Source organism: Podarcis muralis, chromosome 12 (genome assembly GCF_964188315.1).
Source record: "Podarcis muralis chromosome 12, rPodMur119.hap1.1, whole genome shotgun sequence".
NCBI classification, from domain to species: domain Eukaryota; kingdom Metazoa; phylum Chordata; class Lepidosauria; order Squamata; family Lacertidae; genus Podarcis; species Podarcis muralis.
In genome coordinates, this window is record NC_135666.1 from 7,522,639 (window position 1) to 7,550,484 (window position 27,846).

The 27,846-nt window shown below is 46.5% G+C and overlaps 2 protein-coding genes across 2 annotated transcripts; both read right to left on the minus strand.

Annotated features, from left to right (window-relative positions):
* Window positions 1-726: 726 nt before the first annotated feature.
* On the minus strand, window positions 727-3,516 carry LOC114607796 (7-alpha-hydroxycholest-4-en-3-one 12-alpha-hydroxylase-like). Its single transcript, XM_028751273.2, has one exon. The coding sequence runs from the start codon at window positions 3,313-3,315 to the stop codon at window positions 1,789-1,791; it is 1,527 nt and encodes a 508-aa protein (XP_028607106.2). The 5' UTR covers window positions 3,316-3,516; the 3' UTR covers window positions 727-1,788.
* A 12,576-nt stretch (window positions 3,517-16,092) lies between these two features.
* LOC114607705 (7-alpha-hydroxycholest-4-en-3-one 12-alpha-hydroxylase-like) lies at window positions 16,093-19,305 on the minus strand. The gene has a single exon (XM_028751129.2). It carries the CDS (start codon window positions 18,479-18,481, stop codon window positions 16,940-16,942), a length of 1,542 nt encoding a protein of 513 aa, XP_028606962.2. The 5' UTR covers window positions 18,482-19,305; the 3' UTR covers window positions 16,093-16,939.
* Between the last annotated feature and the right edge of the window lie 8,541 nt (window positions 19,306-27,846).

Here is a 27,846-nt window from a genome sequence, read left to right on the forward strand (position 1 = left end):
TCTGGCGAAGCAGAACAGCACACAGAAATGCTGTTTACCTTCCTGCCGGAGTGGTACCTATTTATCTACTTGCACTTTGACGTGCTTTCAAACTGCTAGGTGGGCAGGAGCAGGGACCGAGCAATGGGAGCTCACCCCATCGCGGGGATTCGAACCGCCGACCTTCTGATCGGCAAGTCCTAGGCTCTGTGGTTTAACCCACAGCGCCACCCGCGTCCCTGATGATATCTTGAGGGGTGGCTAAACCTATGCCCAGAAAATGTGAAGTCACATCCAAGTGTCATTTTGGTCCACCCCCTTGATTCAAAAGGGCCAAACATAAACAGAGACTGGTGCCCGCATTGAGAACCCTCAATGCCATTTGGCAACCATCTCACAAGAAGCATCTGAACACACCGAGAAGAAATGGACAAACCGCTTCCCAATATACCGTATTTTTCGCTCTATAAGACGCACTTTTTCCCTCCTAAAAAGTAAGGGGAAATGTGTGTGCATCTTATGGAGCGAATGCAGGCTGCGCAGCTATCCCAGAAGCCAGAACAGCAAGAGGGGTCACTGCCCAGCGATCCCTCTTGCTGTTCTGGCTTCTGGGATTTAGAATATTTTTTTTCTTGTTTTCCTCCTCCAAAAACTAGGTGCGTCTTATGGTCTGGTGCGTCTTATAGAGCAATATATATATATATATACACCCCACTTTTGTTCAAGGTGGAGGTGTGTTAGACTGAGACACAGTGACTGGTCCAAGGCCACCCTAGGTTTGTGGGTTGTCACTGATAGTGTAGCCTCAGGAGCCAAGAGTGCAGTCGTTAAAATGATGAAATATATCCTGGTAGAATTCAATCCTATACATGTCTACTCAGCATAGAATTGTAGATTATCCTACTTGTATAGGACTGCAGAGGAATGCAGGTGGCGCTGTGATCTAAACCACAGAGCCTAGGGCATCCAGTAAAACTATATAATGAAGATGTCAAGCATACTTCTTTGTACACCAAAGAAAATCGCCTGTATTGCAAAACAGAACACTCTGTACAACAACAACAAGCAACACATCGGTTACAATATTTTTATAATACAGTCATACCTCATGTTACGTTTGCTTCATGATACGTTTTTTCAGGTTGCGTCCTGCGACAACCCAGAAGTACCGGAAAGGGTTACTTCTGGGTTTTGCCGCTCGTGCATCCACAGATGCGCAAAATGATGTCACGCACATGCGCAGAAGTGTCAAATCACAACCTGTGCGTGCGCAGACGCCCCACTGCAGGTTGCATTCTATTCATGTTGCGAACGGGCCCGTTCACAACCAGAGGTACCACTGTACTATACTGTTTTAAAGTTCATACACAGAAAGCATTTTGGCAGGGCATTTTGACAAAAACCTCTACTTGGGTAACATTTTGCTGTTTTGCTGTGCACCCTATTTCCTGCCCAAACTGACTGGTCCATGGGCCAAAGCTTTCCCACCCCTCTTTTATATATTATTTCACCCAGGAATAAACAGAAATAGGAGCTGCCAATCATGGTTCTGAAAGCGAAACTGGGATACAGTGGTACCTCTGGTTACGTACTTAATTCATTCCGGAGGTCCAGTCTTAACCTGAAACCGTTCTTAAGCTGAGGTACCACTTTAGCTAATGGGGCCTCCCACTGCCACTGCACGATTTCTGTTCTCATCCTGAAGCAAAGTTCTTAACCCGAGGTACTGTTTCTGGGTTGGCGGAGTCTGTAACCTGAAGCATCTGTAACCTGAAGCATCTGTAACCAGAGGTACCACTGTATTTCACTTTACAACCGCAGCCGATATCTGAACTTGATATCATGAGAAGGATGTGTAGCTCCAAACCCACAGCGGCTTCCATCTACAGGTGGGATTTCCTCTTCTGCGTTGACCAGTTCCATGTCAAAACAGGTGAGCATCAGGATCACAAACATCTTCAATTCACTAACGGCAAAGAATCGCCCAGGGCAAATAGACGGCCCTCCGCCAAAAGGCATAGTGTATTGTTTGAGCTTTTTCCCGTTCTTATAGAACTCTCTTTTGGTGCCATCTGGGTTCAAGAACCTGTCGTATCTGAATGTGTGAGGATCAGGGTAGATTTCTGGATCCATATGCAGTCCAAGGAAAGGGAAAAGAAGAAGTTGGTCTCCTTTACGAAAAATATATTCTCTCCCATCAGACATTTTAAGATCTGTATCCTGCATCACACTTCTGAACAGGAACGGACTCACTTTCAAGCGCAGAGTTTCTTCTATTGTACTGTCCAGAAGAGGAGTCTTTATTGTTTCCAGGGACACATCGATGATGGGGCTTCCTGGATTCACTTCCTGACCAGTCTCTCTCAGTACTCGGTCCACTTCTTCCCTCACTGCCTTCATTGCTTCTGGATACTTCAGGAGATGCACAAGAACCCAGAAGGCAGATGGACCTGTGTTGGCTTGAGATGCCCAGAGGAGGAGAAACATAAATTGTGTCCTCATCTTTTCAGTCATCCCAATCTCAGCCATCTGCTGATCTTGCACAGCTATCCACTTGCTGATATTATCCTTCTTGCATATCTTTTCTACTGACAGTTTGTCCCAGAAGAAGTTCCTTAGCCTTTCCGTGTCCTTTTTGCCCTGAGGGTCCAGGATCCCGAGGGCCATTTGGGGAAATAAGTGATCAAATTTCTGGAAATTCCCAAAGAACTCTCCACATTGTGTTAATGTGTTCTCCTTGGCATTTTCCTTGTCTAGCTCAGTTCCAAACAAGGCCAGAAAAGCAGCCTGGAATATTGTATTGTAGCTAAAGTGCAAAACCCCATCCTGCTGCCAGTGTCTCTTATGCTCACCTGAATCCCAGCTATGAAGCATCACGGTCTTCAACTTCTCCATCATCACCTTATTTAGGACAGCCAGACCCTTACCTCTCAGATATTCCTTGCTTATTTTTTTCAAAATATGGTGGTGAGAGTCAGTTGGTTGAAAAGCAAAAACATTTAAAACTATCATTGATCCAAACTTATCAAAATCCAATTTGTCAGGTGACTCTTTCAGTATTGGTTCGTAGGAATCAGCATCTGCCAGAAAATGTATATAATTGCCGCCAACCAGCAGTGTGAAAATGTCCCCATGTTTCTTCCGCATCACTTCCAAAAATTCAGCAGGGTTTTTCTTGAATTTAATCGCATGTCCTAGCCATGGAATGAAGCCTTTGTCCAGCGGAGGTTCTTTGGGTCTCCTCTTGCGAAATGCTCCTACTGTATAGAGCCAACCAAGTAGGATTGCCAAGAGGGAAGCTAAGAAAGCACAAAGCGCAGTCTCCCAGAAATTCATCCCTGGTGCTCTGGAAGAAAGACTGTAAAGTTAAATGGAACAAGAGGCGTACTTATAAAGCAGTCAAACAGATGGCAGATCAGGTTGTGCAACTGTCTAATTCCATTTCTGGGCTGTCAAAGGGAGTTGTGCTTTTGCTCCTGACATTCCAGTATTCATGTTTCCCTCCTTCCTTATCTCCACTGCTCCCATCGTTTGAAAAACAAAAACCCTGAGCCACATTAGATATCACTGTGAAAAACTATATGTTATTACATGACTAAGCTGCTTCTGACAAACTAGAGCAGCGCACGGAGACGCCATTTACCTTCCCGCAGGAGCAGTAACGATTTATCTACTTGCACTTTGATGTGCTTTCGAACTGCTAGGTTGGCAGGAGCAGGGACTGAGCAACAGGAGCTCACCCTGTCATGGGGATTTGAACTGCTGACCTTCTGATCGGCAAGTCCTAGGCTCTGTGGTTTAACCCACAGCGCCACCCGCGTCCCTATGTTTTTACATATTCCTGCCCAAATAGAGCAGCCTTGAATGTGGAGCAAGTTCAATGGGTGCTCATAGCAATGGTTCCAAGTGTAATGCCGCAAAAATTCTCCTCCTGAAAAAAGAGGGGGTGTTGGCAATGTTGTTGTTGATCCCTGGAATGTGACATGTTGAAAAAGTGATTCTAGCTTCCAAGCATTCCAAGCCAAAGTGCCAAACCCAACACATCACTCATTCCAAGTGGAAAGATTGCCTCTCACTCTCAGCCTTCTTATTAATGCAAGGGCCCATTAATCCAGCCACAGTTTATCATTAAGGAGGTCCCAGAAAGCCTTGGGTGCCCAGTAGTGGATGGCCTTTCATAAATGATGGCTGTACCATCACCTGGCCTGTAATACTACCCCTGGTCGTTGGGCAGTGTTGTTAATACCGAATATCTGTGGCTCTCCAGAATTTCAGATGGAAATGTCTTCCCAGATCTCCCTTTCACAGGGGCAAAACTAGGCTTTATTTCACCCAAGTCAAAGACCCAGTTTGGCAAAAACAAAAAAAACTATGTGCATTTGCATACAAGCTGGGAGCCTCAATGGCGCCCCCTGGAGGCTTCACGGCGGGGGCACTGAGTCATAGGACGTCCCCGTTCCCAAAATTCTTAGATTACAATTACTGACCCCCGCCTCAGCATCCCCCAACCTTTTTAGGTCTCTTGTGATGCCAACATCACCCAACAAAATATTTATAGAGCTAAAACGCCTTTCCAGCTGAACCTGTAATTAACAATTGGGGCCAAGGTATTGACTAATGTAACCTATTTCCTTTCTAGCATTTGACAGTTCAAATTCACATTTTCACCTTTGCTATTCAGTGATAGAGTATGAGCTTACTATTTTAAAGGTCCTTCCATTCTTGGCACCTCCTAGCACTCCAGGTAGGGTAGAGAAAATATCAGAACCTGAGCTCACTCACATCCCTACACATCCTTCACACGTCTTGCTTCTTACTTTACTTCTTGCTTGGCTTCAGCAGAAGACAGCCCATTCCAATATACCATATTTTTCGCTCCATAAGACGCACCTAGTTTTTAGAGGCGGAAAACAAGGGGGGGAAATTCTGAACAAAACAGTGGATGTATGATTTTTGTGGTTCATGCTGTGGCCACAGACATGTGATTTGACGGTGAGTTTGGGGTAGTAAGGTACCCCTGCCCGTACGGGCCAGTCTTGCCAGACTCTAGGGTTGTGCGCCCATCTCACTCAAGAGGCCGGGGGCCAGCGCTGTCCGGAGACACTTCCGGGTCACGTGGCCAGCGTGACATCGCTGCTCTGGCGAGCCAGAGCCGCACACGGAAACGCCGTTTACCTTCCCGCCAGTAAGCGGTCCCTATTTATCTACTTGCACCCGGGGGTGCTTTCGAACTGCTAGGTTGGCAGGCGCTGGGACCGAACGACGGGAGCGCACCCCGCCACGGGGATTCGAACCGCCGACCTTTCGATCGGCAAGCCCTAGGCGCTGAGGCTTTTACCCACAGCGCCACCCGCATCCCCGTTTGGGGTAGCCCAATGCAAAAATCCTGAGGATCCATGTGGATCCGTGCTTTGTAACCATGTTTTTGCACCATTGCAGCCCCAGGCAACAGTGGGTGGGTGATTTTTTTGGTGCAGGCTGTAGCCATGGACATGCTGTGTGATCTGATGGTGAATTTGGGGTGACCCAATGCAAAAATCCTGAGGATCCATAAGATGCACAGACATTTCCCCTTACTTTTTAGGAAGAAAAAAGTGTGTCTTATGGAGCGAAAAATGCGGTAGTCATTGAAAATGTGCACATATCTCTTTTGTGGCTTACCACTTACTCTGCCCTGTAACTCCAGGGAAACAAACACTTAATTTTCAAGCACTTTTTGTGTATATATAGTTTAAGAGAGTGTGTCATAGGGAAAAAAAGATCTCCAGTTTCCCCATTTCATTGTGGCTAATAACACCGAGCCAAGCAGAACAAAGCCTTTTGCTGCTTTATGGCTGCCCCAGTCAACCACATTGTACTATGACTGGCTGACATGTTGATGAAGGCAAGTTACTACTGGAAAGCACCTGACTCAACAACACAAGAGAGAGCAAGCAGAGATCACAGCTCAACAGAGAACAGACACCATCAGTGGCTAACTTAGACACTAAGGTTGAGGCAGTCTGATCTTAATGGAAGAAAAGCCACAAAACAAAGTTCTACTTGAGAAAACACGCCACCTTCCCCAATTACTGGTGGTAGTGGTGGCACAGAGCAACAGCTCTAGGCCAGGCAGAACTTGTCTCATGAGAGAATGATGGAAGGATAGCTTATTGGCTGCAGCTGGGGAAAGGGCTGAAAGGTCTTCTTCTTCTTCTTTGGCGATCACTCATAGCTGAGTAAGATTGTCTTCCATAAACATGGTTTTAACAATGAGTCCATATGTGACTGTGGAGGCCAATTCTGTTTGGGGTTTTTTCAATTCATTTTTATTAAATTTTCCACTTTAACAAACCAATCAAATCACATTAAATATTCCAAATTATACATATACATATCAAATAATCCAAATATTCTGCCAAATTATAATTTTTCTAATACAACTTCCCATGCTTCAAGTTCGGAGGGTTCTGATCATTTCATATCTCTACTGCTTTTCATAGTCACTTCCAATGGTTCCTCTAATTCTTCCTGCTGTTAACCTTCCTTCTTTCACAGCCTCTGAGCTGTTCCCACAAGCAAGTTGAAACAAGCAATGATGTGTTTCTGTGTGGATTTTATGTCTATGATTCCCCTCTAAATATTTGCAGCATCTCCTCACACGCTGGTGTTTCTGCCTGTGTTTCTGCTCACATATTGCCTCCACTGGACTTTTTAGAGATTCCAATGCCCTTTTCTCTAGGGAAGTAGGAGGAAAATTCATTGGGACATTGCTAACCCTGTGGTGATTTGGTGGCAAAATTGGTGTGCCTAAAAATAGTACAAGACCAGGTTGCAAGTCAGAATACAGGAATACTAATTCTCCCAAGAAGGTCCATATAGTTAAAGCTATGGTTTTCCCAGTAGTGATGTACAGAAGTGAGAGCTGGACCATAAAGAAGGCTGATCGCCGAAGAATGGATGCTTTTGAATTCTAGTGCTGGAGGAGACTCTTGAGAGTCCCATGGACTGCAAGAAGATCAAACCTATCCATTCTGAAGGAAATCAGCCCTGAGTGCTCACTGGAAGGACAGATCCTGAAGCTGAGGCTCCAAGACTTTGACCACCTCATGAGAAGAGAAGACTCCCTGGAAAAGACCCTGATGTTGGGAAAGATGGAGGGCACAAGGAGAAGGGGATGACAGAGGACGAGATGGTTGGACAGTGCTCTTGAAGCTACCAGCGTGAGTTTGACCAAACTGCGGGAGGCAGTGGAAGACAGGAGTGCCTGGCATGCTCTGGTCCAGGGGGGGTCACGAAAAGTCGGACACAACTAAACGACTAAGCAACAACAATTCTCCCAAGCAGATCTGCCAGTGATTCTCTTTAAACTATTTCAAAGCTATTGCCAGCTCCGTAGGTTGTGGACTGCAACTTTATTTGCCACCAAAATTGAAGTTCTGACAAAGTTAACTCAGTACTTTTCCCCAGGGTGCTTCAGTGAAATTCTGCATCCTCAATCAGAGGGTGGAGTTTTGTTGATCCACACTCAGAGCTGATTTGACCACTAGGTGAACTAGGTGGCTGCCTAGGGTGGCAAAGATTTAGGGTAATAAAATTCACAGGCACATGCCAAGTCTATTGCCTACTGTCAGTCCATGATGCAGCACAAAATATCATTATTTTTTTAACGACTTTCTTATGGGCGAGGAGTGTTAGGAGTGCGCACACACCCAATTGGTTCACACTGGTATTTGCTAACCCCAACATTTTGACAACAGCTATTGTAGGAGGTTGTTTCAATTATTTTTGAGAGACTCTGAATAGGAACAGATGCTAATCTACAGAAAGCCCGGTTGCCATTTCCTCCAACTGAGTGCTAAAGAGCAGTTTTCTCCAAGGGAAAGCGGCGGGACAAGAAATGGATAAGCCCAGAATTTCTAGCTCTCTCTTGCAGCTTATCCACACTTAACTTTACCTTATCCCTTTCCAGTCACAGTTGGCACTTGAAAGCTCCATGTCTGAGGGCCTGGTGTCTTTCGCCTGGCCTAATCTCTGAGGTAGACATTCTGTTGACTTTAAAACAAAAACAGAGGTATTATAGCTGTGGCCATGCCCCCTGCATCTCTATTTTTGCAATAATGGCTCATGTCAAGCTTCCAAACCGAGGAGGGCAGGAAGAGTACCCCCTTCACCTTGCCCGCTGGTCTTCTATTCGAGAATGTGGTGTACGATGGAAGCCTATTCAGTGGGCTCCAGAACCTGTGTGAACCGGGGTTCGTGAGACCCAGTGTGGTGTAGTGGTTAAGAGCGGTGGACTCGTAATCTGGTGAACCGGGTTCGCTTCCTCGCTCCTCTGCATGCAGCTGCTGGGTGACCTTGGGCTAGTCACACTTCTCTGAAGTCCCTCAGCCCCACTCACCTCACAGAGTGTTTGTTGTGGGGGAGGAAGGGAAAGGAGAATGTTAGCTGCTTTGAGACTCCTTCGGGTAGTGATAAAGCAGGGTATCAAATCCAAACTCTTCTTCTTCTTTGTGACGATGGTGTGCACCTTTCCGATTGGGGGAATGATATATGGCTGGCCGATCTTGCAGATGGCTTGAGGCATTGGTTACAGGTGTGAGGGTATTTGGAGGGGGAGCCTTTGGGCTCTTGTGGCGGTTAGGCATTGTTTGACCTTGTGTGGGGGAGGGGAGGTGCAGCCATCACCTGCCCCTCCAAGCTTAAGGGTATTCCGTTAAAGGGATCCGGGGGTGTTGATCTTGTCCGAAGTCCGGGTCAGGGGCTAGGGCCATGACACAACCCCGACAGGAACATCCCAGGGAGCTCGAGTTGGTCTGCATCAACAGGGCTCCTCCATAATATAATAATAATTTATTATTTATACTCCGTCCATCTGGCTGGGTTTCCCCAGCCACTCTGGGCGGTTTCCAACAAAACACTAAAATACAATAACTTATTAAACATTAAAAGCTTCCCTAAACAGGGCTGCCTTCAGATGTCTTCTAAAAGACTATATCTGACTCCTGCCCGATGCTCAGGAAGTCCGGTAAGGGTAAACCACCGGATGGAGTTTACAGCGGTTGGAGGATGGATGGTGGCTAACAGATTGAGGTTGAATCCTGACAAGACAGAAGGTCCAGTCGTGGCCAACTCTGGGGTTGCGGCGCTCATCTCACTTTATTGGCCGAGGGAACCAGCATACAGCTTCTGGGTCATGTGGTCAGCATGACTAAGCCGCTTCTGGCGAACCAGAGCATAGCACGGAAACACCGTTTACCTTCCCGCCGGAGTGGTACCTATTCATCTACTTGCACTTTGACATGCTTTTGAACTGCTAGGTTGGCAGGAGCTGGGACCAAGCAATGGGAGCTCACCCCATCACGGGGATTCAAACCGCCGACCTTCTGATCGGCAAGCCCTAGGCTCTGTGGTTTAGACCACAGCGCCACCCACGTAAATACGGTGGTACCTCAGTTTATGAACTCAATCCGTTCCGGAAGTCCGTTCTGAAACCAAAACCATTCTTAAACCGAGGCGCGCTTTCCCTAATGAGGCTTCCCACCACCAGTGCCCTTCCACCGTTCGGATTCCGTTCTTAGACCGAGGTAAAGTTCACAAACCGGGACACTACTTCCAGTTTTGCGGAGTTCATAAACCAAATAGTTCTTAAACAGGGCTGTTCTTATTTTATGTATGCAACAACAGCAGCAAGAATACTTATCGCGAAGTATTGGAAGACACAAGATTTACCCACACAGGAAGAATGGCAGATGAAGTTGATGGACTACATGGAATTGGCGGAAATGACTGGCAGAATCCGAGACCAGGGAGAAGAGTCGGTGGAAGAAGATTGGAAAAAGTTTAAAGACTACTTACAGAAATACTGTAAAATTAATGAATGTTAGAAAAATGTTGGAATGAAGTTATATGGCTTTAGTAGAAATGTTATAAGGAATTAGGTATAGATAGATTAATAGGGTATTAAAGGGAAAAATAAGGTTAGAATGTGTTAAGATAATTATAGGATAGAAAGCAGAGGAAGATGGAGAGGAATTGCTGAAACAATTAATAGAAGTGGAAGACAAAAAGGGAGGTGTGAGGAGGTTGTGGAAACAAGTGAATGAAAGATAAGATATTGAAATTGGATTGTGTTTTGAATGGTTTTTGTTTCGTTTTGTTAATTGTTTGTGTTAGTGTTGTGTAGTGTTTTTTGTATGGTATTGTATTGTTGTATTGTTGTTGGTTTTTTTGGTTTTTTGTAGTGTTGTGTTTAAATTGTTGAAAATTAATAAATATTATTTTTAAAAATAAAAATAAACAGGGCTGTTCTTAAACAGAGGTACCACTGTAGTACTTAATGTGTTGCACTTAATGACATCGCATCACTGGGGCTGCCCCTAGGTTTTAGGGTAGGGCCCTGAAACCTGGAGGTCTGAGATGCTCCTGCCTTGACAACCCTAGTCAGGGCAGTAGGTGGCAGTGCGTGTGTGAAATAGCAAATGCAAAATGTGAAGACTTTGCAAAGAGATTTAGGCATGTCTTTTGCCGTGCAGGAGCTAAAGACCAGGCACTCACTGAGAATTCACTGTGTACAGTAGTTAATTTGCAGTAGAGGCATCCCCCCACTTATGCGGGGGTTAATTTCACTTGTAAAATTGTGTAAAGTGGGGAGCACCCTCTAAACACCCTTTAAACGCCCTCTCTGCGGCTCTCGCAAAAATATCAGGAAATATCCACAACTAGAATTCAAGTTCTGAGGCTGGCTGGAGACTGGAGGACCCTCAAGAAAGCAGCGGCAGCTGTGCTACCCCGAACATCAGCTGTTTGGCGGGGAAGCTGAGCAGCTTGAACAAAGCCCTGCTGTGCCTCTGGTTGTCCACCCTTACCGATGTCCTTTTCAGCTCCAGGGAGGGTTTCCTCACGAGTCACAAGCTGTCTCCCCCCATTTCCGGGTATGAATTGAATTATTTCCCACCACCAGGTGTATACGTGTTCGCACACAAGTCGATTGTGCAGAAGTGGGGGGGACACCTGTACAATTCTCTGCTTCAGAAGTAAGTCTCTTTAAGCTTAATGGGGTTTACTCCCAGGTAAGAAGTGTCAGGAGAGAGGCTGCCCACAGCACCAGAAAAAAACAGGAGAAGCATTGGGTTGCTGTTAGGCTAACACTACCAGGAAGAGAGCCTTCCTGCATAGTGGGGTTTACGTGAAAAACTTTCTTCCAAACCCACGTTATTTCACCCTCTCTCCCAAGTGTGCTGCTTTTACAGGTTGAGGCACAACTGACTAACTTTGGCATATTTTATATTTGGTATATTCTGCTTGGAAATAAAGATACTTTAACTAAATAAGGCTTCCCTCCTACGGATAAAAAATTGGTGACCTTTCAGTAGACACCATTTTCCATGTGTCCACACAGCCACTACTGGTCTGTTTGTCATCACCAGGCTGTTATTTATTAAAACACACAGTGACCATGAATAAACATACAAAAATGAATTGGCTAATATAAGCATAAAATAATCAAAAAGATTACAGCTGCAACAAGAAATACCTATAGACAGTGGTGTAACGTGGGTTGTCAGCACCCGGGGCAAGGCAAGTAATTTGCGCCCCCTAACCTGTGGATTTTAGTAGGGGCAGAGAGCTGCGAGTGCGAGCGTGCACCCCCCCAGATGTTGCGCCCGGTGCGGCCGGCCCCCCCTGCACCCCCCACGCTACGCCACTGCCTATAGACAGTGCTTTTAACACAAGAATGCTTTATCGTGTGTGTGAAACTCCACCTGTTTTTTAATTGCATGTATATTTTCCTCACAGGAGTTCAAGGCCATGTATAATGTTCCCCCCTCCCCTCTTTTTAGATAGATAGATAATTTATTACGGTCAGAGACCAGCTTATAAAACACACCTGGGGGTACAGTCGCAGAAGAAAAAGAAACAATTAAAACAATGTACAACAATAAATTTAAAAACAACTCCTTTTATCTTAATGACAGCCCTATGAGGTAGGCTAGGCTGATGGGAGTTCAGACACCTAAGTTGTGAAACTGCACACACGTGAGAGAACTTTTGCTTGCTTTTATTTATCAGAGTTGGCAGAGTTGTTTTGTTGAAAATATCAGGACTATTAAATGTAGCTAAAGCAAGGAGGGCTGCTTTTCTGGCTGTGTGTGTGTGTGTGTGTGTGTGTGTGTGTGTGTGTTTCTTTGCAGAAGCCTGTAGTGCAATGGGTCTGGCTGTTAACTAGACGGATGAGGGTGGTTCGAGCCCACTCAGGGACAGCTGTGGGTAGGATTCTGCATTGCAGGCCATTGGCCACGATTACCCTCAGGGTCCCTTACAGCTCTCCAATTCTGTGATTCTACGAATGCCATCATATATTTGCATTTTGCTTTTCCACCCAATTGCTCAAGGTTGTGTATGGTGCCCTCTGCTGTCCCTTTTTATCTTTGCAGCACGCCTATGGGTTAGGTAAAGGTAAAGGTAAAGGTAAAGGGACCCCTGACCATTAGGTCTAGTCGTGGCCGACTCTGGGGTTGTGGCGCTCATCTCGCTTTATTGGCCGAGGGAGCTGGCATACAGCTTCCGGGTCATGTGGCCAGCATGACTAAGCCGCTTCTGGCGAACCAGAGCAGCGCACGGAAACGCCGTTTACCTTGCCGCTGGAGCGGTACCTATTTATCTACTTGCACTTTGACGTGCTTTCGAACTGCTAGGTTGGCAGGAGCAGGGACCGAGCAACGGGAGCTCACCCCGTCATGGGGATTCGAACCACCGACCTTCTGATCATCAAGTCCTAGACTCTGTGGTTTAACCCACAGCGCCACCCGTGTCCCCATGAGTTAGGTAGGTTAGGTTAATTTATATACATAAAGAGCAGTTATTGCTAATTCGTAGCAGTGTGTATGAGTGCCTGGCGTGCTCTGGTCCATGGGGGTCACAAAGAGTCGGACACGACTAAACGACTAAACAACAACAACAACAAAGCAGTGTGTATGTAAGTACCTGCAAGGCAAAGGGCCAAATTCACATACCAGGTTTGGAGGCTCTACACATGCAGAGGGTTTTTTAAAAATATTTTTTTATTAGGAATTTCAACAAAACATTTTATCAAAAAATATATCATCCTTAATTCCCCCCCCCCCGTTTTTCCTCCTCCCCCCTTCCCATAAAGTAACCCCCCCTCCCCTCCCCTCCGACTTCCCTCAGCTCCTCTCTCTGGTTTATCAATAGATGTTATTCTCTGCATGTTACAAAATTGTATAGATCCTTAGTTTATCTGACTGGCTATTATCAATAGAAAGTTTGTGAGTCTTTATTCAAAACCTCCCAAGGAGTCCAGTTCATTTTGTTGTTTACACATGCAGAGTTAATCAGCATTAATAGCAGGGCATCCACAGTAATTGATGATTCGATTTGCCCCTCTGCCAGTGGAGAGGCTCCTTCACTTGTTCCTGAGCTCCTCCAGCCGGTGGCTAGGATTGCCACTGCCCCAATTACAGCTCTATTATCTGCAATATTTTAAAAGCCATACTATTTCCTTGTGCTTTTAATAAGAATTAATTCCTCAGCGTGCTCAGCTGCGGCTGGTATTGGCTACAGTCATCCTCACTGCAGCTTTAGCTAATTGACCAGGTGTCCTATTTTAGCACACTGAGGTAAGTTTAATCATACAAGTAATTGACTGTGCTATAACTGAACACAGGTCATGCGTAGGTTTTGCTCATCTTTGTATTGAAGCTGTGTCAGATGATACTTACGGCATGATTCAACTATTATGGATGGTGGCATTTATTTTTACGGTGTTTAAAATAGCTATATATACCAGAGTTATGTAGCCTAACTATTTTTAACTCAGCCAGTCAGTTTTATTGCACATAGCGAAAGGCTGCTGCAATGTACACAGAATCATTCAACAATTAAAAGAAAATATACTGGATTGATACAAAAAACTTAAAACGTTTATGTTATCAAGACATTACCTACTCTAAACAGAGCTATAAAAGTACCTTAATATAGAAATTAAGACATTAAACAATAAAATTTATAAGCTAAAATTATCACATGGCCACTAATATATTAAAAAATAATGTGAATTAATACAGTGTGCAATTATATTCGGAGTTTGGTGATAAAGATAGAATATAGCTTGATGTAGATAGGGTCAAATAAATTCATCTCCTTTACAGTTGGTGGCTATATAAATTGCTCTAATTGTCCTATTTTTAACTAATTCCTCAGCATTTAAGTAAAGGTAAAGGTAAAGGGGGACGCGGGTGGCACTGTGGGTAAAACCTCAGTGCCTAGGACTTGCTGATCGTAAGGTTGGCGGTTCGAATCCCCGCAGCCGGGTGAGCTCCCATCATTCGGTCCCAGCTCCTGCCCACCTAGCAGTTCGAAAGCCCCCCTAAGTGCAAGTAGATAAATAGGTACCGCTTTATAGCGGGAAGGTAAACGGTGTTTCCGTGTGTGGCGCTGGTGCTGGCTCGCCAGCGCAGCTTCGTCACGCTGGCCACATGACCTGGAAGTGTCCTCGGATGGCGCCGGCCCCTGGCCTCTTGAGCGAGATGGGCACGCAACCCTAGAGTCGGACATGACTGGCCTGTACGGGCAGGGGTACCTTTACCTTTAAAGGTAAAGGACCCCTGGATGGATAAGTCCAGTCAAAGGCGACTATGGGGTACGGCGCTCATCTTGCTTTTCAGGCCGAGGTAGCCAGCATTGGTCCACGGACAGCTTTCCAGGTCATGTGGCCAGCATGACTAAACCGCTTCTGGCACAACGGGACACCGGGACGGAAACCAGAGCGCATTTAACTCCCTGCTGCAGCAGTAGCTCTTTATCTACTTGCACTGGCGTGCTTTTGAACTGCTAGGTTGGCAGAAACTGGAACAGAGCAATGGAAGCTCACCACCGCCGCATGCATTCAAACTACCGACTTTTTGATTGGCAAGCCCAAGAGGCTCAGTGGTTTAGACTACAGCGCCACCTGCGTTCTCAGCAGTTATGACACTGAATCTCTTTCTGGGTTTGGCTACTTAAGTATACTGTGTATACTTAAGTATACACAGACCTAAGTATACACAGGTTGTAGCTAAAGTGGCTACAACAGTTTAGCTGAAAGTGAGAAAAGAGGACCATGTACCACCGGATAAGTTATTCAGCTGCTGATTAAATAGCACAATGCAAAATAGATTAAACATCACAACGTATGAAGCAAGCTTGCCTTTTGAACTATATAAATTCATAACACAGTTTTAAAAGCATGTAACTAAAAGATAGGGGAAGATACTGAAGGGAAATAACCCAGTACCCAAAGCAGTGAAGAGACTAAAAGAAAAACAGCAAAACTAGAAAAATTGCACAGCGAATTTTTTTATATATATATTAAAAAGTTGAATTTTCAGAGCTTTAAAAATAGCAAACAGAAACTGAACAGGGCAATCATGATTCATGTAAGGAATGCTATATTCACAGTGTTTTGCCAATGTCTCATAAGAAAGTGTGTGAAAAAAGCACAGCCATTCCACAGTAAACACCCAGTTCTATCGATGCTTCTGTTTGGCTCCAGTAAATCTCACAAGATCTAAACACTCCATAAATGCAGGAAAATAAGTTTGCATAAATATCTTTAAGCCTGTTCTTATACAATTTAGTTCAGTTTCTCTCCTCATAGTAACGGGCTTAGAGAAGCCCAGTTTCTGGCTTCGTCAACTCCCTCACCTATTCTTCCAGTGTACGCTGTACTAATCAAACACAAGATGTCACAAACTCTTGTGCTCTCCCATAGCAGTTAGGAATATGCACAAGACAGGTGCTTTATACCTAAGCACTACTTCCCAAGGCAACAGACAGTGGTAATTGCTAATAAGGTGAGAGCATTGTTGGGCAAAAGATGTTGTCTTAGAGCAGTGATGGGCAAACTCGGCCCGCCAGCTGTTTTGGGACTACAATTCCCATCATCCCTGACCACTGCTCCTGTTAGATAGGGATGATGGGCATTGTAGTCCCAAAACAGCTGGAGGACCAAGTTTGGCCACCACTGCCTTAGAGGCTTAGCAATCACAGGTGTGCAAGACTATGTTGTAAAGCAGCGGTAAGGAATCTGGATCCCTCTTGATGTTGTAGGACTCCCATCATCCCTAACCACTCACCATGCTAGCTGGGGCTCATGGGAGGGGCAGTCCAGCAAGATCTGGAGCCCCACAGGCTGGCTGTTGTAAGGCAAAATCATGTAGCTTAGGTGTCTTAAAATAGTGTACATTAGAGTTTGAAACATTTAAAGTGCTGGTATCGGGTAGTGTTTTGTCGAGCTGTTGTGGACTACAACTTCCATCAGCCCCAGCCAGCATGGCCAATGGTAAGAGGTTAAGGGGTGTTGCAGTTTAGAGAATACTACACTGGCTATCCCTGAGGGAGAGACTAAGAAACTAAACTAGAAATCAGGAAGTCACCTTTCCCCAGCTTTAAATCACGCCTCTGCCATGAATCTATAAATTGGCCTTACACCCCTACTTTCACAGCAGGCAGCAGGCCCATGCAAAGCTTCTCTGTGACCCGGGGCAGAAGTCTTGTTAGAATAAAGTTAAAAATTCAAACAAAAAAAGCCGATTCCTGGGCAAGTGTACCCGGCGGCCTACCACCCTCCATGGGCCTGGCTGACGGACTCCCAGGAATTCATGAATTGGTCAGGGATAGTTGACTGTGAGCCAACAAGAACTTCATTATTCTTTCTCTCCCTATTCTAGAGGCCGCACGCCACCCAACTTCACTTTATCTGATGAAAGAGGTTGTAACCTGTGAAAGCTTATCCTACTTAATTAGCTAGAGATGCCAATGTACATTTTGTCCTTTGCCAATATTAAATAACACAGACGCTCTCTGTAATTATACTAATCCCTAGCGAAAGGACTTTTGGAAGATTAACCAGTTTAGTTTTCAGTTTGGGGTATACAACAGCTAATTGTTGCAAGCCAATGTATAAAAGTCCGGTTTAAGTTTAGGAGCGCAATCGATACCTAAACTGAATATCTCGAGAAGGATGCACAATTCCAAACCCACAGCGGCTTCCATCTACTGGTGGGATTTCCTCTTCTGAGTTAACCAGTTCCATGTCAAAACAGGTGAGCATCAGGATCACAAACATCTTCAATTCACTAACAGCAAAGAATCGCCCAGGGCAAATAGACGGCCCTCCGCCAAAAGGCATAGTGTATTGTTTGAGCTTTTTTCCGTTCTTATAGAACTCTCTTTTGGTGCCATCTGGGTTCAAGAACCTGTCGTATTTGAATCTGTGAGGATCAGGGTGGATTTCTGGGTCCATATGCAGTCCAAGGAAAGGGAAAAGAAGTAGATGGTCTCCTTTACGAAGGACGTATTCCCTCCCATCAGACATTTTAAGATCTGTATCCTGCATCACACTTCTGAACAGGAAGGGATTCGCTTTCAAGCGCAGAGTTTCTTCTATTGTACTGTCCAGAAGAGGAGTCTTTATTGTTTCCAGGGACACATCGATGATGGGGCTTCCTGGATTCACTTCCTGACCAGTCTCTCTCAGTACTCGGTCTACTTCTTCCCACACTGCTTTCTTTGCTTCTGGATACTTCAGGAGATGCACAAGAACCCAGAAGGCAGCTGGACCAGTGTTGGCTTGAGATGCCCAGAGGAGGAGAAACATAAATTGTGTCCTCATCTTTTCGGTCATCCCAATCTCAGCCATTTGCTGATCTTGCTCAACTATCCAATTGCTGATGTTATCCTTCTGATAGATCTTTTCTACCGACAGTATGTCCCATAAGAATTTCCTCAATCTTTCTGTCTCCATTTTACCCTGAGGGTCCAGAATACCAAAAACCATTTGGGGAAACAAGTGATCAAATTTCTGAAAATTCCCCAAAAAATCTCCACGTTGTGTTAGTTTATTCTCCTTAGCGTTTCTTTCGCTCTCAACAACTTTGTCTGGGTCAGTTCCAAACAAAGCCAGAAAAGCAGCCTGGAATATTGTATTGTAGCTAAAGTGCAAAACCCCATCCTGCTGCCATTGCCTCTTATTCTCACCTGAATCCCAGCTATGAAGCATCACGGTCTTCAACTTCTCCATCATCACCTGGTTCAGGGCAACTAGACTCTTGCCTCTCAGATACTTCTTGCTATTTTGCTGCACAATTTTGTGATGAGATTCGGATGCGTGGAACCTAAAAGCGTTAAAAACTATTTTCAGTCCAAACGTATCAAAATCCAGCTTGTCTTTGGACTTCTTTATTATGTCCCGGTAAGTGCAAGGGTCCAGCACAAAATGTAAGTAATTGCCCCCAACCAGAACCGTGAAAATATCTCCGTGTTTCTTCTGCATGCATTCCAAAAATTCTACAGGCTTCTTCTTGAAATGAATCCCATGTCCTAGCCATGGAATGAAGCCTTTGTCCAGAGGAGGTTCCTTAGGTTTCCTTTTGCGAAATGCTCCTACTGCATAGAGCCCACCAAATAGAGTTGCAAGGAAGGATGCAAAGAAAACACAAAGCGCAGTCTCCCAGGAATCCATGACGGGTGTTCAGAAGCCGAGCCGCTCAGCCAACCCAAAAAACGAATCCTCAGCTCTACTTATAATGCACCTGTTTGGCTGTCCTGCGTAAAACTGCCTCAGCTCATTTGAATTGGCAAGCTCTCCTCAATTTTGCATAATTACGGCATTGCATTATTCTCTCCGATTTATGTTCTGCTTGTTCACAAGCTGAAAAACCACTGAAGCACGTGAAGTGGAAATTATTACTGGAAGTATGTTGCGACAGCTTGCTAGCTAGGAGAGTAAGATTGTGTTAACCGAATTATATGGTTACCAGCTCCCTGGGTCAGCAGCTGTGGTACAGAACCACTCAGCCTGTGATTCACTTTCAGTATTAGCCCAGGAGCACGGCAATTATGTTCCGTAGTACATTGTTATGGGTTCCTCAGTGCCAGATCCTCCTCGTATTTCTTAGGTTTAGCAAAAGTTAGAATTAATTGAGGTTTGACTAAACTATGCCAAACACAGAAAGCCCTTGATTCAGCTTTTGCTGATGAGTCAGGTCAGCTTGACTCATCAGCAAAAGATGAGAGCTGGACCATCAAGAAGGCTGATCGCCGAAGAATTGGTGCTTTTGAATTCTGGTGCTGGAGGAGACTCTTGAGAGTCCCATGGACTGCAAGAAGATCAAACCTCTCCATTCTGAAGGAAATCAGCCCTGAGTGCTCACTGGAAGGACAGATCCTGAAGCTGAGGCTCCAAGACTTTGCCCCCCTCATGAGAAGAGAAGACTCCCTGGAAAAGACCCTGATGTTGGGAAAGATGGAGGGCACAAGGAGAAGGGGACGACAGAGGATGAGATGGTTGGACACTGTTCTCGAAGATACCAACATGAGTTTGACCAAACTGCGGGAGGCAGTGGAGGACAGAGGTGCCTGACGTGCTCTGGTCCATGGGGTCACGAAGAGTCGGACACGACTAAACGACTAAACAACAACAACAACAGGTCAGCTTGGCAGAAGTAGCTGAGGTCATTGGAGGAACAGAAGGCCGATGATGGCTAGCCATTATTAGCCCATCAAGGAAGCCATTAAGAGGTACCAGCTGTGGAGAGGGGCCAGACAAGAAGGGTTTAGGAATTCAGGTTTGGAGATAGTTTTGCTGGGTTAGCAGCAAGCCTGCTGCACCTATGGAAAGAGCAAGAGACCCTCTACTGTGTGTAATGCTGGTATTCTCCCACCCCACCCCCAATCCAAGCTCAGATTGTATTAATGTGTAAATAAACCATATATCATAAAGACACCACTGACTCCACTGTGCCTTATTGTCCAACAGGAAGCACAGACCCCATGATCCTTGCACTTCTGTGGCTGGCGTATAACAATGTAAATCAAGCTAGTGTGATTGAGATTTTACTTGTTCCTACTTGAAGAGATGTTAATTGCTTTCCTATCACATGTTCCTTCATGTTCTTATGAAGCAGTCACTTTACCCAACTGCACTGGCTGCCAACGAAGCCTATTAAAAGGCCATCTAAAAAGCCGCACAGAGGCTGGGGAAACCCAGCCAGATGGGCGGGGTATAAATAATAAATTATTATTATTATTATTATTATTATTATTATTATTATTATTATTATTAGTTTCCAGGCCCAATTCAAAGGCATGGTTTTGACTTAAAAGGTAAAGGTAAAGGACCCCTGACAGTTAAGTCCAGTCGCGAACAACTCTGGGGTTGCAGCGCTCATCTCACTTTGCTGGGCAAGGGAGCCAACGTTTCTCCACAGACAGTTTTTCTGGATCATGTGGCCAGCATGACTAAGCCACTTTGGGCGAAACCAGAGCAGCACACGGAAACGCCGTTTACCTTCCCACCGGAGTGGTACCTATTTATCTACTTGCACTTTGACGTGCTTTCAAACTACTAGGTTGGCAGGAGCTGGGACCGAACAATGGGAGCTCACCCCATTGCGGGGATTCCAACCGCCGCCCTTCCGATCGGCAAGCCCTAGGCTCAGTGGTTTAGACCACAGTGCCACCAGCGTCCCTGGTTTTGACTTACAAAGCCTTAAACAGCTCAGGATCATAGTACCTCAAAGACTGCCTCTCCCCATATGAACATCAGAGGCTTTTCATGATAGATCTGGATGGTAGCAACATGAGAATGGGTCTTTTCAGGAGAATGTACAGTATTTGAAGGGGATTTTGCACCTTGAATTTACTCCAGGTAGGTTTCTTATGCTGCCTGTTGAACTTTTGACTTTAGTGTCCAGGTTTCATTCAGGTCTTGATAATTTAACTGCTTTATTAATGGGGTTCTGTCGCAGGGTTTATCAAAAGGGTTTTCCCTAGCATGGCTTGTATAACATACATGCAGCAGTCTTTCTCATAGAGAGAGGAGAACAGTGGAGGCTTTGTGCTTAAACATTATGCACCATTTTTTCCTCTGTGACCTAGCACTACACATCCCCCTTGCAAACACAAAAATACAGTGTGTTGTGATGTGTCTGTTCATGTTTGCATCAAAGCATACTACAATACAATACGATATCTTTATTGTCATTGTCCCATACAGAACAATGAAATTGAAAAATCTACATAAGACATTCAAACACCCCTAAAAACTCTGAAACCCCATTTTAAAATGCAGTGTTCTCCTATAGAGACTCCTTATACTGTGTTTAAAACCAGAATTGCATTTGGGTAGAAACTGTTTCTCAGACAGCTAGTCCTAGTCTTTATAACCATATACCTTCTTCCAGAAGGCAGAAGCTCATCCACTCTTTGGGCTTGAAAAACTTCATGATTGAGGTTGAATCCTGACAAGACAGAAGTACTGTTTTGGGGGGACAGGGGGCGGGCGGGTGTGGGGGATTCTCTGGTCCTGAATGGGGTAACTGTGCCCCTGAAGGACCAGGTGCGCAGCCTGGGAGTCATTTTGGACTCACAGCTGTCCATGGAGGTGCAGGTTAATTCTGTGTCCAGGGCAGCTGTCTACCAGCTTCACCTGGTACGCAGGCTAAGACCCTATCTGCCCGCAGACTGTCTCGCCAGAGTGGTGTATGCTCTAGTTATCTCCCGCTTGGACTACTGCAATGCGCTCTATGTGGGGCTACCTTTGAAGGTGACCCGGAAACTGCAATTAATCCAGAATGCGGCAGCTAGACTGGTGACTGGGAGTGGCCGCCGGGACCACATAACACCGGTCTTGAGAGATCTGCATTGGCTTCCAGTACGTTTCCGAGCACAATTCATAGTGTTGGTGCTGACCTTGAAAGCCCTAAACGGCCTCAGCCCAGTAGACCTGAAGGAGCGTCTCCACCCTCATCGTTCTGCCCAGACACTGAGGTCCAGCTCCGAGGGCCTTCTGGCGGTTCCCTCATTGCAAGAAGTGAGGCTACAGGGAACCAGACAGAGGGCCTTCTCGGTAGTGCCGTCCGCCCTGTGGAACACCCTCCCACCAGATGTGAACGAAATAAGCAGCTATCTTCTCTTTAAAAGACATCTGAAGGCAGCCCTGTTTAGGGATGTTTTTAATATTTAATGCTGTATGGTTTTTAACACTCGATTGGGAGCCGACCAGAGTGGCTGGGGAAACTCAGCCAGATGGGTGGTGTATAAATAACAAATGATGATGATGATGATGATGATGTTCAGAACGATTAGTGCTTTGGTCCATATCTGCATTGCTGTCAGGGCTGGAGTCAGGCACAGGTCCGAACTGTGCTCTGCTGCAGCCTCTTCCTGTTCATTAAACCCTGTCACCTTTTCCACTTCTGATAGCTTCTCCTCCCCTCCAATCTGCTCCTTCTCCCTCTGACCACTCATCACCATCCCACACCCCAATCCCCTGGCTCTGAGACTTCTTCTCCTGGGGGTTCCCTAGGGGTTTCCCCAGCTGATGCCATTCCTCTGCATCCAGCCAGTCCTTGACAGTTACCTAATGGAGACGTTTGTGCTTGTTGAGTAGATATGTTTGGGCTGTGTGGCAGAGCCACTTCCGCCATTCAGAGGAGGTGGGGTTGCGGGCTTCACGCCCCCACCACATGCACGGTGGCTGGCTCTCAGCCTCCGCACGATGGAGGGAATCCCTGGCTGTGTCATTCCCTGGGCAGCCAATCGGCTGGCTCTGGGGGTGTGGCCTGCCCTATTTAATGCAGGCACGGCCAGGGATCTCCCTCTTTTGCCGCCTCCAGCTGCTCCGGTTTCCCACCCTCCCGCCCTATAAGGTTTTCGTTCCTTGACCTGGTTGGTCGCCGTTGAGGGGCCTGGTAGGAATTTCTTCCACTTGGCAAATTGGTTTTTCACCTACCTCGTAGCAAATCATCACAACTTCCTTGGTATTGGTGGTTAGGCATTGGAATAGTTCTGTAGATGGAAGAGGGGAGATAGCGCCATCACCTGCCCCACATATTGAAGGGTAGTCTGATAAAGGATTCCGGGGGGTGGGGTGGCCCTGTCTGAAGTCAATGGAGGTGAGGGCCTAAGGCACGCCCCCTATCGGTGACCCCAGGGGAGTTCCTAGTTGATGTGCATCAGCAGGACTCCCCCTACTGGTGGTTAACCCTTCCTGGACTTCAAGCGGATGGGCTGAAGTCGGATATAGTCAGTTAGGACCAATGCCTAAGTCAATACCGCTCATCACCTGTAACCAATGAAGTTGTGGCCATATTTAGCCCATTAACCTTAAATAATTGGGTCACGTGTCTTTATTTCCACTGGGGGGGGGGGAGAGACTCGCCACCCAACTGGTTGTCACTGCAGCCCTTAAATGGATGCTCCTGCTGGACTCCTCTCCCTGCCACCCACCTAGCCTCAAATTTGGAGGGGGGTTAGCTGGCACGCCCAACCCCGCTTTTTGCATTCCCAGGCTGACTTGGGCTGACGATAGTTGTACTGCAGTATAACACCAACACATTGGTGAAGGCTGGTCGGTGCTGTCGTCGTTGAGCATCCCCATTATAACTGCATGAAGAACCTGCTGCTCCAACAGGCCGAAGGAACATCGTCACACCATCATAACTTTTCTGCAGTTGGGTCTGTTGCTCTGCTTTGCGATTTCTGTTCTGAGTCCCACACGGATTTTCCAAAGAAGTTTTTGTAAATACAGTCATACCTTGGGTTACAGATGCTTCAGGTTGCGTTTTTTGGGGTTACGGACCGCCGAAACACGGAAGTACTGGAACGGGTTACTTACGGGTTTCGGCAGCTGTGCATGCGCAGAAGCGCTAAATCACACTTTGCGCATGCGCAGAAGTGCCAAATCGCAACCCGCGCGTGCACAGATGCGCCGCTGCGGGTTGCGAACGCGGGTTGCGAACATGCATCCCGCACGGATCACATTCGCAACCCGAGCATCCACTGTACACCTGTCTTAAATCTTGCATACTGTTATGAGTTTGGGCACAGTGGGGGGGTAGGCCTGAACTCCCCTCTAATTCCTCGACCTAGGACGGATTCAATTCCGGGAACAGCCAGGCTAGCTTCCTGGTTGGCTCTCTAAGGTCATTAAGGTAGCAAAGGAAGTCGTTCTGTGCCAGATACCAAATGGGAGGGCGTAACCTCTCTCAAACTCGCTCATTGTTAGAAGGACAAAGGCCAGAGTTGAGGGTCAAGCTGTGTGACCTAGAAGCCAGGCTGCAGGTTGAGCAGCTGGGAGAGACAGAACCATGCCTGATTCCTGTTGGGAATGGAAGAAGCAAGACCCTCTTGGGATGTTAATGCTGCAAACCCCTCCCTCATAGACTCAGGAGACAGGGTTGACCTGCAACCATACACTGCTGCAATAGGTGGTGTTGACCTCACCTGTACTACTGTATTGGTTGTCATGAATGCCAGGTACAAGGCTTTGTCAGATGCTTGCTGCGCCTCTGGTCCAGTATACCTGGTCCAGTATACCTGAAGGAGCATCTCCACCCCCATCGTTCTGCCCGGACACTGAGGTCCAGCGCCGAGGGCCTTCTGGCGGTTCCCTCACTAAGAGAAGCCAAGTTGCAGGGAACTAGGCAGAGGGCCTTCTCGGTAGTGGCGCCTGCCCTGTGGAACGCCCTCCCACCAGATGTCAAAGAGAAGAGCAACTACCAGACTTTTGGAAGACATCTGAAGGCAGCCCTCTTTAGGGAAGCTTTTAAGGTTTAACAGACCACTGTATTTTAATACTCTGTTGGAAGCCGCCCAGAGTGGCTGGGGAAACCCTGCCAGATGGGCGGGGTATAAATAATAAATTCTATTCTATTCTATTCTATTCTATTCTCTGCTGTTTCAAAGCAAGAGTGATTTTCAGAGTGGGCGTTTAATGAAGCCTCCAGGAAATAAAATAAGCATATCAGATGTAACCAAAACAGCTGGGAAAGTTAAAAGAGAGATTGAGTACAAGGAAAGAGAACGCGGTGGACCTCTGGGGTGAAGACACCATGAGAAAGACTGAGTACAAGGAAAGAGAACGCGGTGGACCTTTGGGGTGAAGACACCATGAGAGAAAAGATAATGAGAAGGCATGATCCTGAGAAAGGAAAACCCACAGAATCGATTCCCACACTGTGAGGAACCTTCAAAGCCTTTCCTTGCTCTGCTTTCTTAACATAATTGGGATTTAGGAAGGGAACCTAGCCTACAGCCAAACAACTCTGTTGACCTAGAACAGAGGGTTTTATTCTAAAAGAGCTGAGTCAGAGAAGGGGGGGGCAGAGATGGAGGCAAATAACTGGATGCAGGGAAGAAGCCAGAAGGACAAGCTACAGCGTGTCAGAAAGGGGGGGGGGGACAGGAGAGCACTGGCAGCAAATTATCGAGAATAATAGGGCCTGTTATACTGCCAAGGGTTGCAGCCCTACCCGAGCCATGCAATTTAGTAACACTGCAAAATGAACTTGAAGTGGGGAGCAGCCATAGCTGTCAACTTTTTCCTTTTTTTTAAGGGAAATTCCCTTATTCCGAATAGGATTCCTCGCAAGAAAAGGGAAAAGGTGGCAGCTGTGGGAGCAGCTCTGAAGGAACTGTTGCCTAAGCACAATTTATCCTACCGCCAGACCCGGGGGAGCAATTTGCCTTGGAGTGTAGGTGAGCAATCCCAAGCAGACTCTGTATATGGTTTAGACAGAAGTCCCTTGCAGGAGACTGAATGAAAATGCTCCTTGTTAAGTCATTCCAGGAGTGCCTGGCGTGCTCTGGTCCATGGGGTCACAAAGAGTCAGACACGACTAAACGACTAAACAACAACAACAGTCATTCCAGAGCAGCGAGAGCATTTCCATTATCTGGCAGGGGTGGGTTCCAGGTGTTTGCTTTCTGATAATTGCATCTGAAAGAAGATCAAACCTATCCATTCTGAAGGGAATCAGCCCTGAGTGCTCACTGGAAGGACAGATCCTGAAGCTGAGACTCCAATACTTTGGCCACCTCATGAGAAGAGAAGACTCCCTGGAAAAGACCCTGATGTTGGGAAAGATGGAGGGCACGAGGAGAAGGGGACGACAGAGGGTGAGATGGTTGGACAGTGTTCTTGAAGCTACAAGCATGAGTTTGACCAAACTGCAGGAGGCAGTGGAAGACAGGAGTGCCTGGCATGCTCTGGTCCATGGGGTCATGAAGAGGCGGACACGGCTAAATGACTAAACAACAACAATTGCATCTGAACACCTGTTCATTGTGTCCGTCCTACATATGGCTTGGGCTGTTGGGCAGCCTCTTTCAATGCTCAGTTTTCATTTGCTTTGTCTCATCACTTTTTAACTTCCTTCAGCGTACCATCTATATTACGCAAGCTTTTGGAATTCTGCTTTTTTATTACTTATTACTTTCTTTTCACAACAATAAAGAGGTAACATTCCTAGATCCCCTAAATGACTGTGCCCTAGGACTGCTGGACCAGAGGGGCAGCAACCCTAGACCTCATCTTAAATGGCAGCCACTGCTGGGTGCGAGACGTGTTGTAGCCATTGGCAACTGCGTCCATAGCATTGCCAAGTGCGAAACACATAGAAGTGGGTAAAGGTAAAGGTACCCCTAACCATTAAGTCCAGTCGTGGCCGACTCTGGGGTTGCGGTGCTCATCTCACTTTACTGGCTGAGGGAGCCGGCGTACAGTTTCTGGGTCATGTGGCCAGCATGACTAAGCCGCTTCTGGTGAACCAGAGCAGTGCCCGGAAACGCCGTTTACCTTCCCACCAGAGTGGTACCTATTTATCTACTTGCACTTTGACGTGCTTTCGAACTGCTAGGTTGGCAGGAGCAGGGACTGAGCAACGGGAGCTCACCCCGTCATGGGGATTCGAACCGCCGACCTTCTGATTGGCAAGTCCTAGGCTCTGTGGTTTATCCCACAGCGCCACCCAGGTCCCATGTAAGTGGGTAGTTGCCAAGAAAACCCAACATGATAACAGAATCACAGAACTGTAGAGCTGGAAGGGCTCCCAGCCCCTTGCAAGGCAGAAATCTCAATGGAAGCATCCTCAGGCTTAACTTCAGTTTCAGAAGGGATTAAAGGGATAGAGCAACTCTCCTGCCAGGAAAGGTTGCAACATTTGAGGATTTCGGCTTAGAGGAAAGATGTGCTAGGGCTTGTCCACTTCCACTTGTCCTGTGTCATGGGTCCAAGCAGTTTTCCACATGACCAGCACTTCCCAGAATGCGGCAGCTAGACTGGTGATTGGGAGCGGCCGCTGAGACCACATAACACCGGTCTTGAAAGATTACACTGGCTCCCAGTACGTTTCCAAGCACAATTCAAAGTGTTGGTGTTGACCTTTAAAGCCCTAATTGGCCTCAGTCCTGTATACTTGAAGGAGAGTCTCCACCCCCATCGTTCTGCCCGGACACTGAGGTCCAGCACCGAGGGCCTTCTGGTGGTTCCCTCACTGAGAGAAGCCAAGTTACAGGGAACCAGGCAGAGGGCCTTCTCGGTAGTGGCACCCACCCTGTGGAACGCCCTCCCACCAGATGTCAAAGAGAAAAACAACTACCAGACTTTTAGAAGACATCTGAAGGCAGCCCTCTTTAGGGAAGCTTTTAATGTTTAACAGACCACTGTATTTTAATACTTTGTTTGAAGCTGCCCAGGGTGGCTGGGGAGACCCAGCCAGATGGGCGGGGTATAAATAATAAATTATTATTGTTATTCCCAGGCATGTGTCCAAGTGGCTTACTGCCTTACCCCACTCCTTTCCCCAGGAAAACCCACTCTTTAGCTCTAAATGGGAACCAACGGGAAACGTGGTTGCTGCTTGCTCCAGCTGAGTGCTAAACAGCCCTTTTCCCTGGGGGAAAGCAGTGGAACAACAGGAAGTGCGGAGAAGCCCTAAGAAGCGGTATGATAGATTATATATGGTGTGGACAGAGAAGAAGCTTTGCTTTCTCATAACATTGGAACCTGTGGACACCCAGTTTGTACATATCAAATAATGCTTG

Excerpts from the sequence above, each read along its gene's own strand:
- LOC114607796 (XM_028751273.2), bottom strand. The coding sequence starts at position 3,315 with ATGAATTTCTGGGAGACTGCGCTTTGTGCTTTCTTAGCTTCCCTCTTG.
- LOC114607705 (XM_028751129.2), bottom strand. The coding sequence starts at position 18,481 with ATGGATTCCTGGGAGACTGCGCTTTGTGTTTTCTTTGCATCCTTCCTT.